Below are 13,149 nucleotides of genomic sequence, written 5' to 3' on the forward strand. Positions count from 1 at the left end.
CTGGGTCAAGATGACCCGGTGGCCATGGCTACCAGAAATATATATATGCAGTGGTGCAGGTCCTTCACCTTGAGACAACACAAGCGATGCCTCAAACACATTTGTTTTGGGCCCCCGGGTCACCTTGACCCAGGGGCAACACAAGGGATAAAGTATAAACAAAAGCCTACATGGAAGGAAACTGGAATAAGTGTGAAATAAGATGCTATTTTCACTTTGACAATTGTAAATCCGACTCCAGAAGAGTCGGTGCTTTACCTGAAATTAACTGTTCAAGCTAGAGACACCACTGGGTACAAGGGTTGACTTCTGTTTCCTGTTTTCAAAATAAAAGTACCCCAGTGTTTTCACCCTCGTTACAGCTGCCACCAAAAGCTCCTGATGTTTGTCTCTTCTCCCTCTTTTCTAATAGTTCGATATCCCACCGCCTCCCACCTGCCTCCCCCTCCACGCACAGCATCGCTGGAGCGTCAGGGGTCTCCTCCTCCTCCACCCTCTCCTCCCGTCTCTCCAGGGGAACCACGGTGAGGAGCACCTTCCACGGCGGGCAGATCCGGGACCGGAGACCTCCGTCCCACGCTCCCCCGTCCTCTCCGACGCCATCCCACGACTCCAGCCCCCTCCCCCACGCCAGGACCAGAGCCACCAGCAACCTCCTCAGCAAGCTCACCTCCAAGCTGACTCGCAGGTAAGAGGAGCAGGGAGGAGGGTTGTTTTGTTTTTTCTTCTGCTTCTCTATCAGCACTAACCACCGATCATCTCTTAATCCTCCTGAGTTCGTCCACCTCTGATTTAAGACTCGCTGAGATGGACGTGTTTCTGTCACAGTCGGTTCTGACCTGCTGCTTATTGTTGCTTTGTATGTTTATTTGATTTGTTAACAACTTTTGCTTTTCCTAACCTTTGTTTTCCCCTCAACTATCACTTTTAACCACTGTCTGCAGTCTTCGCTTTCACTTGCTTCTGACCCGTTTATTGTCTCTCTAACTCTGCTTTTTATTTATTTCTTCTCCGTTTTTTTCGGGCATCCCTCTCTCCTTCTCTTTCTTTCTCTCTCTCTCTCTCTCTGGCTCTCTCCTCCCAGGGTCACTCTTGACCCCTCTAAGCGTCAGAGCTCAAACAAATCCATGTCGGGCTGCACCCTCCCACAAGGGACAAAAACAGTTAGTAAGTCTTCCTTTCCTGTGTTTACACTGGCTGCTGCTGTCTGTCTGTCTGTCCGTCTGACTGTCTGTCTGCCTCTTCACCACCGCTCACTCTTCACTCGCTGCCGGTCGGAGTTTAGCTTCACCCAAAATGATCAAGTCATCTGGGATGAACACTGGTGCTCAGTCCCATAACGTACCATCTTTAAACTCATGACCCGGGGGCCAAATCTGGCCTGCCAACTCACGTTATGTGGCCAGAATGATGGTCGACTCAAAATCAAAGTGGATACATGTAGATTTATTGACCTGTGAAGATTATAGTGTTAAATATAAGATGAGGAATTTGGATTCCTGTACGTCAACAATTATAGAAGGACTTCAACTAACAGAAAAAAATATCAGTTTGATACACAGGTAAATATACTATAAATAATATTTTTCTATATTCCTTTTATTCTGGAAAAACTCTTTGTACAAAACTTTTGTACGAAGCTTGTGTTTTTTATTCTTTGATTAAAATTTAAAGTACCATCGCCATTTTCAAATTAGCTTATTAAAAATGTCAATATTTTCATCAATGAATCATTGGTGAAAGTTTCATCGGACGCTTCTCCTTGATTGTTTTTAAGAATCGTCACCTTTCTCTTCTATATCCCAAATCCCCCCCAGAACTAAAATAAGAGTTAAGGTTGACTGCTGGATCCTATTTCTAAGCTGATCTTCTACCTTTTATCAACGACATGTTCTGTTGTTTGGTAGCGAAGCACACACAGGATGTGACCCAAAGCCCAATACCAAATGTGTTGGTATTCACTTATAACGTGCTCTACGTGTGAGCATGTTCCTGTCGACTAAATCTCCGACCCTTAGCCGTCTGTCTCTCTCCGTCTGTCTTCACTTGTGTCGCTGACTGCACTGAAACCATCACTGTAGACTCGAAGGATTTCTTACAGTATCATGTGTTTGAGTAGATTCTAGAGTTTGGTAGTGAGGTTGTGATTCCTGTCCCCGAAGGTGTTTTAGTTTGTATCGACTGAGACTAGTTTGTTTCTCTTAATGTGTGCAGAACTACACAACATTGAGCAGATTGTCGTAATGTTTTGTATGGCCAGGGTTTACTGTGATCATTAAGTAATTTCAATTTGACTAAAGTCATTTAACCGAGACTGAGAAACCCTGCTCAAGCCAGGTGAGATTATTCCAGGTGTTACATCAGAGGTGTTACAGCACAGGTGTTACAGAACAGATGTTACAGCGAGCACTTAAGTCACAAACTGAGGATCCACTTGATAATATTTCTGCTTTTTAATTTTGATCTTTTGATGAAGATACAGAAAATTGACAGAAGGTACTAGTATTTCTTCCACTATATAATAAAATATATTTATTTTACCATTAGTGACGCACTTATTAGGAACTTAACTGAAACGTCAACAAAATAAATGCACTATAATTTATTTTTGACATTGTTAAAAGAACAAATTTAATACCAAAGTTGTTTACTGATTTGTATGAATTGCCAGTTTGACTGACATTTGCCTTTTAAAAAATGAACTGAGCTTATTCAATGATAACATGTTAAAAGTGAACTTTGCAATGTTATTTTATTTTACATAATGCTTTGTTTTTTTATGATCACACATATGAGAATAATGTGTGTAATAGATGACGTACAACGGACAGATTTTACTCATAACTTCACCAGATTATTTTTGGCTTTTAATTTGTATCCCAAAAAAAACGCTAAATATTTGACACAAATTGCAGTCATTCTGTCCTCATGAACGTTGGTGTATTCAGGCCAGAAAATTAATGAAAATCAAGTTAAAGTTCCGTTGAGAGCAGCAGTTGCTAGAGAGGAGTCAGAGCGACTGGCGTCACTGCACTCTGAGATCAGGATTAGTTGCGTAACCGAGGATTTATCCTTTTCTTAACCAGGGATCTCAGACGGCTCACCCTGCAGATATAAGACTCTCGGTCTACATTCCTCCGTCTTTATCTCATGTTCCATTGTGACGCCTTTTTTTCACCTGCCGCGTCTTCCAGCCTTCTTGCTTTTGTGTTCTTAAGCTCACGTCGCTCACACATATCTGAACTTTTACTTGTACCCACAAATCTGAATGGTGAGTTCAAAGAGCTGTGATCGACGCTCCTTCATCATAAGGAGCCAGGATTACAGTTTAACTTCACTATGTGAACGATATTAGCATGTTAGCTTCACTGACTTTGGTGTAACTGTAAGAATGACCTCTGCTTACTTCTCTGCAAATCGCATGTTTCTACATTTAATCCAGAAATATGATCTTAATCCAACATAAATCCCCCTACAGGTGTCTGTGGGGTGATTTCCAATTCATAAAGAACAATTATAATCTGTCCTTTGGACAAGAAAAAATAGAAAATTGTGCCAAAAACAAATGACTTTGACAAGTTATACTGTTATTTTTTATTCAGCGTGACCATATTCCCAAAAGGAAGACACTTCTACGAGTAGAGAAAAATCTGGAGGTTTTTTGGGTCAAGTTTTAACTCAGTTAAACGCATATTCTGAATTCCCCAAAAGGCACTTTATCAGTTAGAGAATAAGGTTGTTTATGAAGAATATATGTTTTATATCTAAAGCATTTCTCAATACAATTACCCTTTAAAAAAAATTGAAAACATATGGTCTGTAATGGCTCTGTGTACATTTTCCGATTTTCAACAACATACAATCTAATATATCTATTTGAATCTTACAAAAACTGAGGTAGTACATTGTTCAAAGTCAATCTCTCATGTCAATGATGTAAGACTATAAAACCAGAGGTAGCCTTTATTTGAATGGTTAGTTAGTCCATTCCTCTAAAAAGAATGACTAAAATCCTAAAACCATTGAATATGAATAGTTTGTCATTTCAAAATAATGTATTTTGTAGTTTTATTTATACATTTTGCGAGTAATCAGTTAAGTTGCAGTCAATCGACATTACATAGCAACAGCGGCCTCCAACGGTGCTGTTGGGGAAGTGCAGTTTACAACCTTCACTTGATCATGATAATAATAATAATAATAATCTCTATTTATATAGCGCCTTTCTAGACCAGGGTCACAAAGCGCTTTGACAGCCATTCACACATACTGATGGGAGTAGGCTGCACCACATGGCGCCGAATCTGCCATCATGATCTTGGTTTTAGTTTTGTATCTCTATCAACTTCGTGATCGTAAGACAGTTCCCTCCTCTCGTCTCCACCACCTGTTCATCGATTCATGTTGCTGTTTCACATTCTCAGTCGACGATCCATCTGTGAGTTATTTTATCCGCTGGTGTCTCGTAGTGCTGATGCTGGTCTGGGGCTTTAAGTAGCAGCGTTACTATGATGCTGGGTCTGAGTTTGTCCACAGATTGTTTTCTAACTGGTACGTTTGTCTTCTTGAGGGTCACAGACGAACCTGAGAGAATCAGCAGATCTCCGGTCACAAGGTAAGACTTTGTTTGCTTTTTATTCAGACGTTGCTGCAGCTCATCCTATTATGTTGTCCATAAAGTGTTATTTAATACCTCTTTTGGTCACTTTTTGTCTTTACAACTGAAAGTTGATTGGTGTGTGAATGAACCGGGTCTGTCCCTTCTCTCAGCCGCAGCCTCGTCCTCGTCTCAGTCTCAAATAAAAACCAGCAGGTAAAACTGTTGTGAGCTCAGGAGGCTAACGGTCATGTGACTGTAGACGTTGGTTCCTCAGTGTGAAGAAACCTGCTGCTAGAAACTTACTGTCCACCAGATCAATATTTAAGACTTCCTGTTAAAAACAACCTACTCCCTCTAGTCTTCCTCTCCCCTTGATTGCACTTTTTAGTGTTTAAAAATATATATATTTACTCCTGCTGGAATTATCTTGATGTCATCTGTTGCACTTTCTTATTTAGTCATTTGTTGTTTGGTTATTGTTTGGTTTAAGAATCATTATAATTATTTTTTTATTGTATTTATTTTACATTTTTTCATTTCTTTTTTTTTTTAAACTTTGATTCTTCTTTGGCCTCCATATGTTTTTACAGGTTTTAGATTATTATTCACACCCCTCTCTTAAGGTGGCAACTCTTGAAATTAATGTATTCACTTTAAAAATGTGGAATACATTTACAAACTTAACTTAAAATAATTACAAACTATTTAAATAAATAAATGACATTTTTTTATATAACTGATGCTTTAAATACATTTACAAACTTTAACAAAGTGACCAACTCTTGAAATAGATTTAAAACTTAATAAAAATTACAAATATAAAATAAATGTAAAACTTTTTTTAAATGACTGAATACTTGAAATAAATTTAAAAAAAATCACACATTTGTTTCGTACCCTCTGCTCACCGTACTATCCAGATCCACGTCATCCTGAACTTTTGAATAAAGTTGTAAAATAATCTCATTGATAATTTAGTATTTGTAAAATTAAATATATAAATAATGTTATTGACTGATCCTCCCTTAATTCTTCCTTCTCTTTCATTCACGTTCATCCCACCATCCCTCTCTCCTCTCCTCCCCCTTTCTTCTGCTTCTTCCAGTCGCCATCTATCTGGGCATCAGAAAGCCGTCGAGCCCCGGACCCCCCGATGTGGATGGGATGTAAGGGTGCGAAGCCCCCGCGACCCGGCCGAGGTGGTCCTGGCGCTGCGCGAGGCGGCGCAGGGCTGCGGGTGCCAGGTCCACCTGGCCGGGCCGTTCCTGCTCTCCTGCACCCACGGCGCCGCTGGAGCCCGCGTGGCCTTCGAGGCCGAGGTCTGCCAGTTGCCCAGCGGGCTGGGCCAGAGCAGCGGGGTCAGGTTCAAGCGCCTGTGGGGGGCGCCGTTAGCCTTCAGAGACATCGCCACCAAAGTGTCAAAGGAGCTGGAACTCTGAGAGGAGGCGAGCGACGGATGACGAGGGAGAACCGGGATCCTCGTCCAGCGTTCCGCCTCCTCGTCCGGACCCGCTGGTCTTAGAGACACTTAGACTGCCAAATGACGGTGACCTTTGACCCCGGAACTGCTGAATAAAACCAACAACAACCACACTTCAACGTGACATGAGCCAACTGCGTCTTTTTTTTTTTTTTTTGCAGAGGATGCGACTGGTGTTTGAGTGATTGTGTTGTTTTTATTCCTCTTGTATTATCATTGTCACCATTCCTTTCTTAAGAGCTGCTATCTCAAGTTTTAAGTTCGATTATTTTCTGTCTTTTATGTGGGTCAGAGTTCAAAGGTTGGCCCGACTTGTAGTTCTCCTTCCGACCTCTAGAGGGAGACGTGCAGAAGATAGTGAGATACCTTATTGATCCCCGGAGGAGAAGTTCTTTTGTCCAGCAGCAATAAAACATCCATCCTTACAACCGTAAAAAAAAATACTGATAATTATGTTAAAACAATCAAATAAATACATACAAACGTAAAAAAAAAGAATAAAAAAGTTGCCAGCATGTAACATCTACTAGCAGAAGGAACAAAGAATGTCCTAAACGTTCCTTCCTGCAGTGCATGGAGAGGAGCCTGTTGCTCTTCTGAGCTTTTCTCCAGCACTACTTCCACAGAGTCCACACTTCTCCCATCACAGACACACCTGATCAGCCTGTCCAGCCGGTTACTGTTTCTCAAGGTCATGCCACCGCCCCAACACACAACCCCAAAGAACACAACCTCGGCCTCCTCATGAAGAAGCTCTGACCTTTCCTGAGAAGAGTTGAAACGTGAAACATTGTAGTTTTAAATGTAGTTCATCAAAACTGTAATTTCATCATTAAACACACACGACTTCATGAAGAATGTTGAAGGTCATTCATTATTTAACTATTTCAGTCAATTTTGTAACACGTAAACCATTTTAATTCGGGACAAAGAGTTTTGTTTTCTGCCTTTTTTTTTACGCCAGCACATATCACCTGAAGAAGTGCCCAAGTAACTTGTTTTTAATTTATTTTGTTATTTTCTTCTTTAAATTGTTTTATATATTTCATCAATTTAAACCAATTCTTAACGAATTTACCTTCAAGAATCAAAGTACATATTGAACATTACTGGATAAAAACTGATTGTGCTGTTAATCTAAGTAGTTATTTTTATGAAAACATTACATCACTTCATATAATAGGTTTCAAATTTGCAAGTAAATTCTTCAGCAGTGATGAGTTGTGATGAGTAACAGGCCACAGAAGTCGACTAAACAATGAAACATCCGCCAGATAAAAAACTTGAGTGAAGAACTTCGACAGATAGTTTGTGCCGCATGTCCTCCGGTTCCTCCTGCTTCATTTCAACCGACTGTTTTCACTGTAACACAGTCTGAGTCTGATTCTTAAATCTCGCTGCCGTTCAAGATAAACCATGTGCTATGAATAACGATCGATGTGCAGGCTTCACTTCAGCGTCTGGAAACTAACATCTCACTGACTCTCTGCTTCCTCTGAATGTGTCTCCTGCTGCTGCCCAAAACCTCTTTGAATATTATTGAAACATCGCGACTCCGCGGACGAGTCACGACTTCTTGTCGGTGTTGCCGTGGCGAAACAAATGCTCTGACTGTTGTCACGTTTTACTTTAGACTGAATGTGTAGTTTTTGGTTCTTCACACGACCCGATTCTGCTTCCATGAGGAGTTTGTCTCACGCAGGAATTCAACCTCTGAATAGAAACAACTGAGCTGCAATCCTGCATGTCTCCTAGAAATGTGTGACTCAAAAAATAAAGACTTTGAATCTTTTTTAACACTTTCTGTCACCATGTCTTTTGAAAAGATTTCTGTATCTACTTCAACGAAAATGTTTGGTACGATTTTTTTCCTTTCTACTCTTTTCACTCTAAATATCCATCCTTGGTCAGGGGAGTCTGGTATCTCTCACACCTTCAAAATTATTTTACAAGGATTGTTTCACCAGATTATAAATTTTTACAAGTACATTTAGGTTAATTATTTTGGTTTATTTACTAGTTTAGTTTCCAAGATTTAATTCCAGCAGATTAGAATAGTATCATAATCTTTTTCTTTTTTTTAAATTTAATCCAGCAATTACAGAACTAGTAAATAGTTTATTTGTCCAGTAATATTTTGTTCAAATATGGCCGCTTTGCTAAAAAACATAGATTAATGGGTAGAGCAAAAATGGTTTGAAGTTACCGACAACTTTTTACAGCTCAACTATTAAAAAGTATGAATTTTCACGAGCCTCTGCTAATCTGTTAGCTACGTGCTACAGACACGTGCTGGTGTTTTTATTTAAACAGGTATATATTTCAGAAGAAAAAAAAGGAACGACAAAAAATAAACAACTGAGAGGATTATCCCTAAAAAAAATCAACAATTAAATGCATTAATATTTGTTTTAAAATCAAGTATATGCGACAATTGTAGATTCATTTTTAAAACGTGTAAAAGTGTCTTTGATCCAACAGCCGCAATATACATATCACACGCCAGGTGTCAGTGTTTGTTAACTTTTAATACCTAATGGCCTCGATCTCTTCAAACTTAAGTAATGTATATTTGTATAGCGCTTTTCCAGACCAGGGTCACAAAGCGCCTAAACAATCAAAACATATTCAATAAAATATATACTTAAAAGATTAAAAGATTAAGATAACACCGAGAACAACACAGGAGTTCCAGAAAATCAAGGAAAAGACTGCATGAATAAAAATGTCTTAAGATGTTTCTTGAAGGAGTGCTGTGAAGCCGATGGCAGGTCATTTAACGTCTGCACTCTGGCACAGGAAACTCTGTAGAGCCTATAGATGGCGTTGAAGTGATGAAGGAAAGAATCTCTGAGTTGTTAGAAGATCAAGAGTTGATAAGAAAACACAAGAGATGGTTTCATGGGGCATATTTTAATCGTCCAGGTATAATTTACAACCCTAATATTGGTGTGTCTTCATAGTATAGCAACTATGCTCAGGTCGATCCCAGGATGTTACTGAGAGGCTTGACGAACGTGACCGGAAGTGGCGAGCGGAGAGGTGGGTGGAAAGCGGCCTTCAAGACCCCGAGGGCCGCCCGTTCATTTTTTTGTTTCGGTTTCGTATATAAAAAAACAAACTCAGACAGTCATTGATTCAATGTCGTCTGTCCACAAGTTTACTTCTGGGCGGGGATCATGGCGTCGATGGACTCTCCCTTCTCCAGCTTCTTCTCCATCTCCACCATCAGCTTCACGCCATCGACCACCAGCTGCACCTGGGCCACCTCGGAGGAGCCCAGACGGTCAGCGTTGGAGATGTCGAACACGCCGCCGACGGAGGCTGTGTCCACGCCACCTGGTGGAGACAGAAGGTATGGTTAATGTCAGGTCCTATGACGACTAGTCTGGTACTCCATCAGAGGGACGAGGTCTCACCTGTGCCACGCTTCTGCAGGCGCAGTCTGGTCAGGATCTCCTCGAACTTGGCGTGTGTGCTGAGCTTGGGCAGCTTGACGTGCACGCCACCGCGCAGACCGGTTCCCAGGTTGGAGGGGCAGGTCAGGATGTAGCCCAGATGCTCGTTCCACATGAAGCCGTGGTTGTGCTTCTTGAAGATCTCCTCGATCTGTGTGCGGATGAAATATTTTAAACAACTTGGTAAAAAAAAAAAAAACGAAATTATAAACTACGGTAAAATAAAATATAATCTCAATATTTACTTAAATTATTTTGATAATCAAGACATATTCACTAAATTAAAAAAAACTCCTTAACAAAGAACTAAAAAAAAGTTATATTTATAGTTAATATATTTATGAATACAAAATAAATGTGTTAGCTGTCAGGAAATCTTCTACATGTTCTACTTTGACCACATAAACAATTGACTTCAATTAATTTACTTTAATTTAATTTAATTTAATTTAATTTAAACAATTTCAATTCAATTCAATAAAGTTCTACCTAACCTATAAATTAAGTCAAAGGGCCGCATATGGCCCCCGCGCTGCACTTTGCCCATGTCCGCTCTAACATCTACCTATGTACAAAAAACTTTTTTTTTTCGTGCACTCAGCACTGTGTCAAGTTATTATCATATCTCTATAATTGTGACCATCATTAGATTGACGGCCCCTAAAAGTAAACATTTGAGCGTCAACTACCATGATGTTAAGTTGGGTCTAAGATAAGATAAGATTGAACAAAACATTTATTCATTACAATTTACTTTGAATCATGAAATAAATCATGTATAATTGAATGTTTATGTTTATATCACATATATTGGTTAATATGACCAAATGTTAATAAACATTGTGTAGAAATACATGGGAAATTATACTTTTATACAACATAAATAAATAAAACAACTGGAGGAAAGAAAGTTTTTTTTTAAAAAGTAAAAATTATTATGTGATTATCGTGTTTTGAAATTGATTGTGACAAGAAGTGAATTTAACTTTATGATTCAGTGAGTTGTGTGTTTGTGTGTTTGTGTGCGTCACCTTGAGCAGGCCGGTGCAGAAACGCTTGAAGACTTCCTTCATGTTTCCTCCCTTCTGCATGGAGATGACACGCAGATGGTCCTCCTCGTTCACCCAGACCAGGAAGGTCTTGTTGTCGTTGTGCCTGACGCCATGAAATACAACTTCATCAACCACCTGTCACGTCGACAGTAACTGTTTTTGTTTTGTTTATGCTCGACCCTCACCAGATGCCTCTGCCGTCGGGCCAGTCACGGGCCATGCCGGCGCAGGTCAGCAGGGGGGAGACGGGCTTGTCGAACAGGAAGTGATCGTTGATCAGCTGATCCTGCTCGGCGTCGGTCATGCCGGTCAGAGGGTAGTACTTGCCCTTCAGCTCACCGTCCAGGTTGGCCAGAGCTGTGTAGGAGAGACGGGGTCAGCAGGTCAGCAAGAGTGTGTGTGTCATGGGGTGGGTGTGGGGGAGGATACAGGGGTGGGAGACTGACCCTCGATGGACAGCTTCTCGATGCCTCTGCGCTCGCCACGGCTGTTGTGGGGTGGCAGGGTGAATCCCTTGATGCTGCGGCCGGTACGGACGCGGCTGGACAGGACGTAGTTGGGGTCCAGGTCGTCACCTCCCTGAAGAAGAAGAAGAAGAAGAACGTGATCAGACCCAGGACAGCCACCTGACGTCGCTTCACGTCTCACCTTCAGGTTCTCGAAGTTCAGGTCGGTCTTGTGCTTGTCGGTGGGCTTGTATCCACCGTGACGGTCGGAGATGATGGGGTCCAGCAGCTCCTTGAACATCTCGTAGGACTCCTCATCACCAGCGACGCATCCGACGGTCATGATGAAGGGATGTCCTGGAGAGGAAGAATGGAGAATAGTCAGAAGAGCCTAAAAATATTCAGTCTGGGAACTAAAAAAGTAGAGATTTATTAAGAAAAATATCAAATATGATCAATGGTGCAACACAATGGATACAACAAGAGTAATATGTCTGTAAATAATAATAGAATAAATATAACAGGGAAAATAGGGATTTATGAACCGTTGCATGATTTATGACGAGAAAATATTAACAAATCACAAATAAAAAAGACAAACTGATAAAACAAATAATAATCATAATAAAACATAACAAGTGGAAAATTGGTTTTGATAATTATTGCTACAAAATAATTAAAAACAATACAGACACGTGTTTACAAAATAGATTAAGTCAAAAACAGTTTAAAAAATAGAAAAAATCAATTGTTTATAGATGAGCTAAAGCGTTTGTTGAGGAATAAAATTGTCTTCGAAAAAAATATATAATATGACAAAATAAAATAATATTTGGAGTAAATGTTTTATTAACATCATCAACTACTTCGATAATCAAACTTTAGGTGTTTTTTTAAGTGTCATCTCCATTTCTACCACTAAGTGTCGCTCGGTTTGCTCGTAGACACTAAATTACAAAGTATTTTGCATTTTTTTTATAAACCTGGATCAAAAGTATTAATTGAAGCCCATTAAAAAAAAGTTTGAAAATATTGGGTGGGAAATAAAACGTGATACCCAAATGTTTTTTAAAAGTCTAAATAATAAAATATAATAAACAAAAGTGTCTGCGGAGCTTGTGATCCGAGATGCCTTCACGCAGCTCCGTAATTGTTGAACTTTGTATTTTTGAATTGGTGTTTTTGCGTCAGTTTACGTTGCCACGTTTTTCTGGTACTTTAATACGCATTTAGACACCAATGTCAACGCTCCTAAACAAAATTATTATTATTATTATTAATAATAATAATTAGATAAGATAACATATATATTGACATATTTTTTTCCTAAATCAGTTTTGGTTATGCAAAGAACCTCACCGGGGTTGTCAACACCGGTCTGGATGACGTCATCCACGGTGAACCCGCTGGGGGTGGACTTGCTTCTCAGCTTGTCGTAGATCTCCTTGGTCAGCACCTGCTCACACACAAACACACACGTCAGTCCCGAGTCTCTTTAGAAGCAAGCTGTGGTCTGCGGGCCTCACCTTGGCCATGTGGTTGTTGTGCAGAGACAGATCGGGGAACTCCTCGTCCCCGGAGAACTTCATCTTGTAGTCGTTGTGACAGTTCTTTGCCATGGTTGCTCTTGGTTGTCCGTCTGTGAGAGACACGAGTCAGTCTTCGACTCAGAACTATACAATCCATGACTCAGAAATATCGTCTGCTAAATGTTGCAGTTCTATCAGAGACTCCTTCACGGGTCTGTGGCTACATTATGTCACCCCCCCACAACCCCCACACACACCTGTCTCCCACACCATCTATTAATAGACCCCCACACCTCACCCCCGACACGTCCACTTCTGCCCGTCTCACAACACACACTCGTTTTACTCTAAACATGAGTGAACTTTCTATCCAACATGGACGCCTCTGATCCCCCAAAATCTCAGCCAAAGATTCCCGCGTCAGGAAATGTAAATAGTCCGACGTGTCCTTCACCTCCTCTCTCTCTCTCTCTCTCTCTCAAGTGTCTGGTTTTTTACCTGCCAAAGAGAAAAAGAAGTAACAGGTCCCGGGTTCAGATCCTGTGCACCAGATTTAGGGGTTGCCCAACTCTGCCAGCTGACGG

At 40.5% G+C, this 13,149-nt stretch overlaps 2 protein-coding genes across 10 annotated transcripts in view; one reads left to right on the top strand and one right to left on the bottom strand.

Moving 5' to 3' along the window:
• Positions 1 to 6,335, top strand: part of mark4b (MAP/microtubule affinity-regulating kinase 4b) — a 38,573-nt gene extending 32,238 nt beyond the window's left edge. For 2 of the 8 annotated variants that reach the window (XM_087795113.1, XM_087795112.1), the window contains exons 15-18: positions 413 to 688; positions 1,085 to 1,167; positions 4,579 to 4,615; positions 5,706 to 6,335. In XM_087795113.1, coding sequence (XP_087651239.1) covers positions 413 to 688; positions 1,085 to 1,167; positions 4,579 to 4,615; positions 5,706 to 6,039 — 730 coding nt within the window. In that variant the 3' untranslated portion in view covers positions 6,040 to 6,335. Of the gene's footprint in view, positions 1 to 412; positions 689 to 1,084; positions 1,168 to 4,570; positions 4,616 to 4,770; positions 4,814 to 5,705 lie in introns of all 8 variants that reach the window. The other 6 variants (XM_087795120.1, XM_087795117.1, XM_087795115.1 and 3 more) reach the window with 6 other exon arrangements.
• A 2,639-nt stretch (positions 6,336 to 8,974) lies between these two features.
• On the bottom strand, positions 8,975 to 13,086 carry ckmb (creatine kinase, muscle b). Of its 2 annotated transcripts, XM_087795069.1 has the most exons (9): positions 13,064 to 13,084; positions 12,563 to 12,675; positions 12,396 to 12,492; positions 11,239 to 11,393; positions 11,037 to 11,169; positions 10,776 to 10,947; positions 10,570 to 10,693; positions 9,500 to 9,689; positions 8,975 to 9,419 (listed from the first exon to the last, which is right to left on the bottom strand). In XM_087795069.1, exons 2-9 carry the CDS (start codon positions 12,653 to 12,655, stop codon positions 9,241 to 9,243), a joined length of 1,143 nt encoding a protein of 380 aa, XP_087651195.1. In that variant the 5' UTR covers positions 12,656 to 12,675; positions 13,064 to 13,084; the 3' UTR covers positions 8,975 to 9,240. The 2 variants fall into 2 exon arrangements, with proteins under 2 accessions (XP_087651195.1, XP_087651194.1); XM_087795068.1 differs by having other exon boundaries at positions 11,037 to 11,393; positions 13,064 to 13,086.
• Positions 13,087 to 13,149: the final 63 nt, after the last annotated feature.

This window comes from Callionymus lyra, chromosome 7, assembly GCF_982586985.1.
Source record: "Callionymus lyra chromosome 7, fCalLyr1.hap1.1, whole genome shotgun sequence".
Lineage (NCBI taxonomy): Eukaryota > Metazoa > Chordata > Actinopteri > Syngnathiformes > Callionymidae > Callionymus > Callionymus lyra.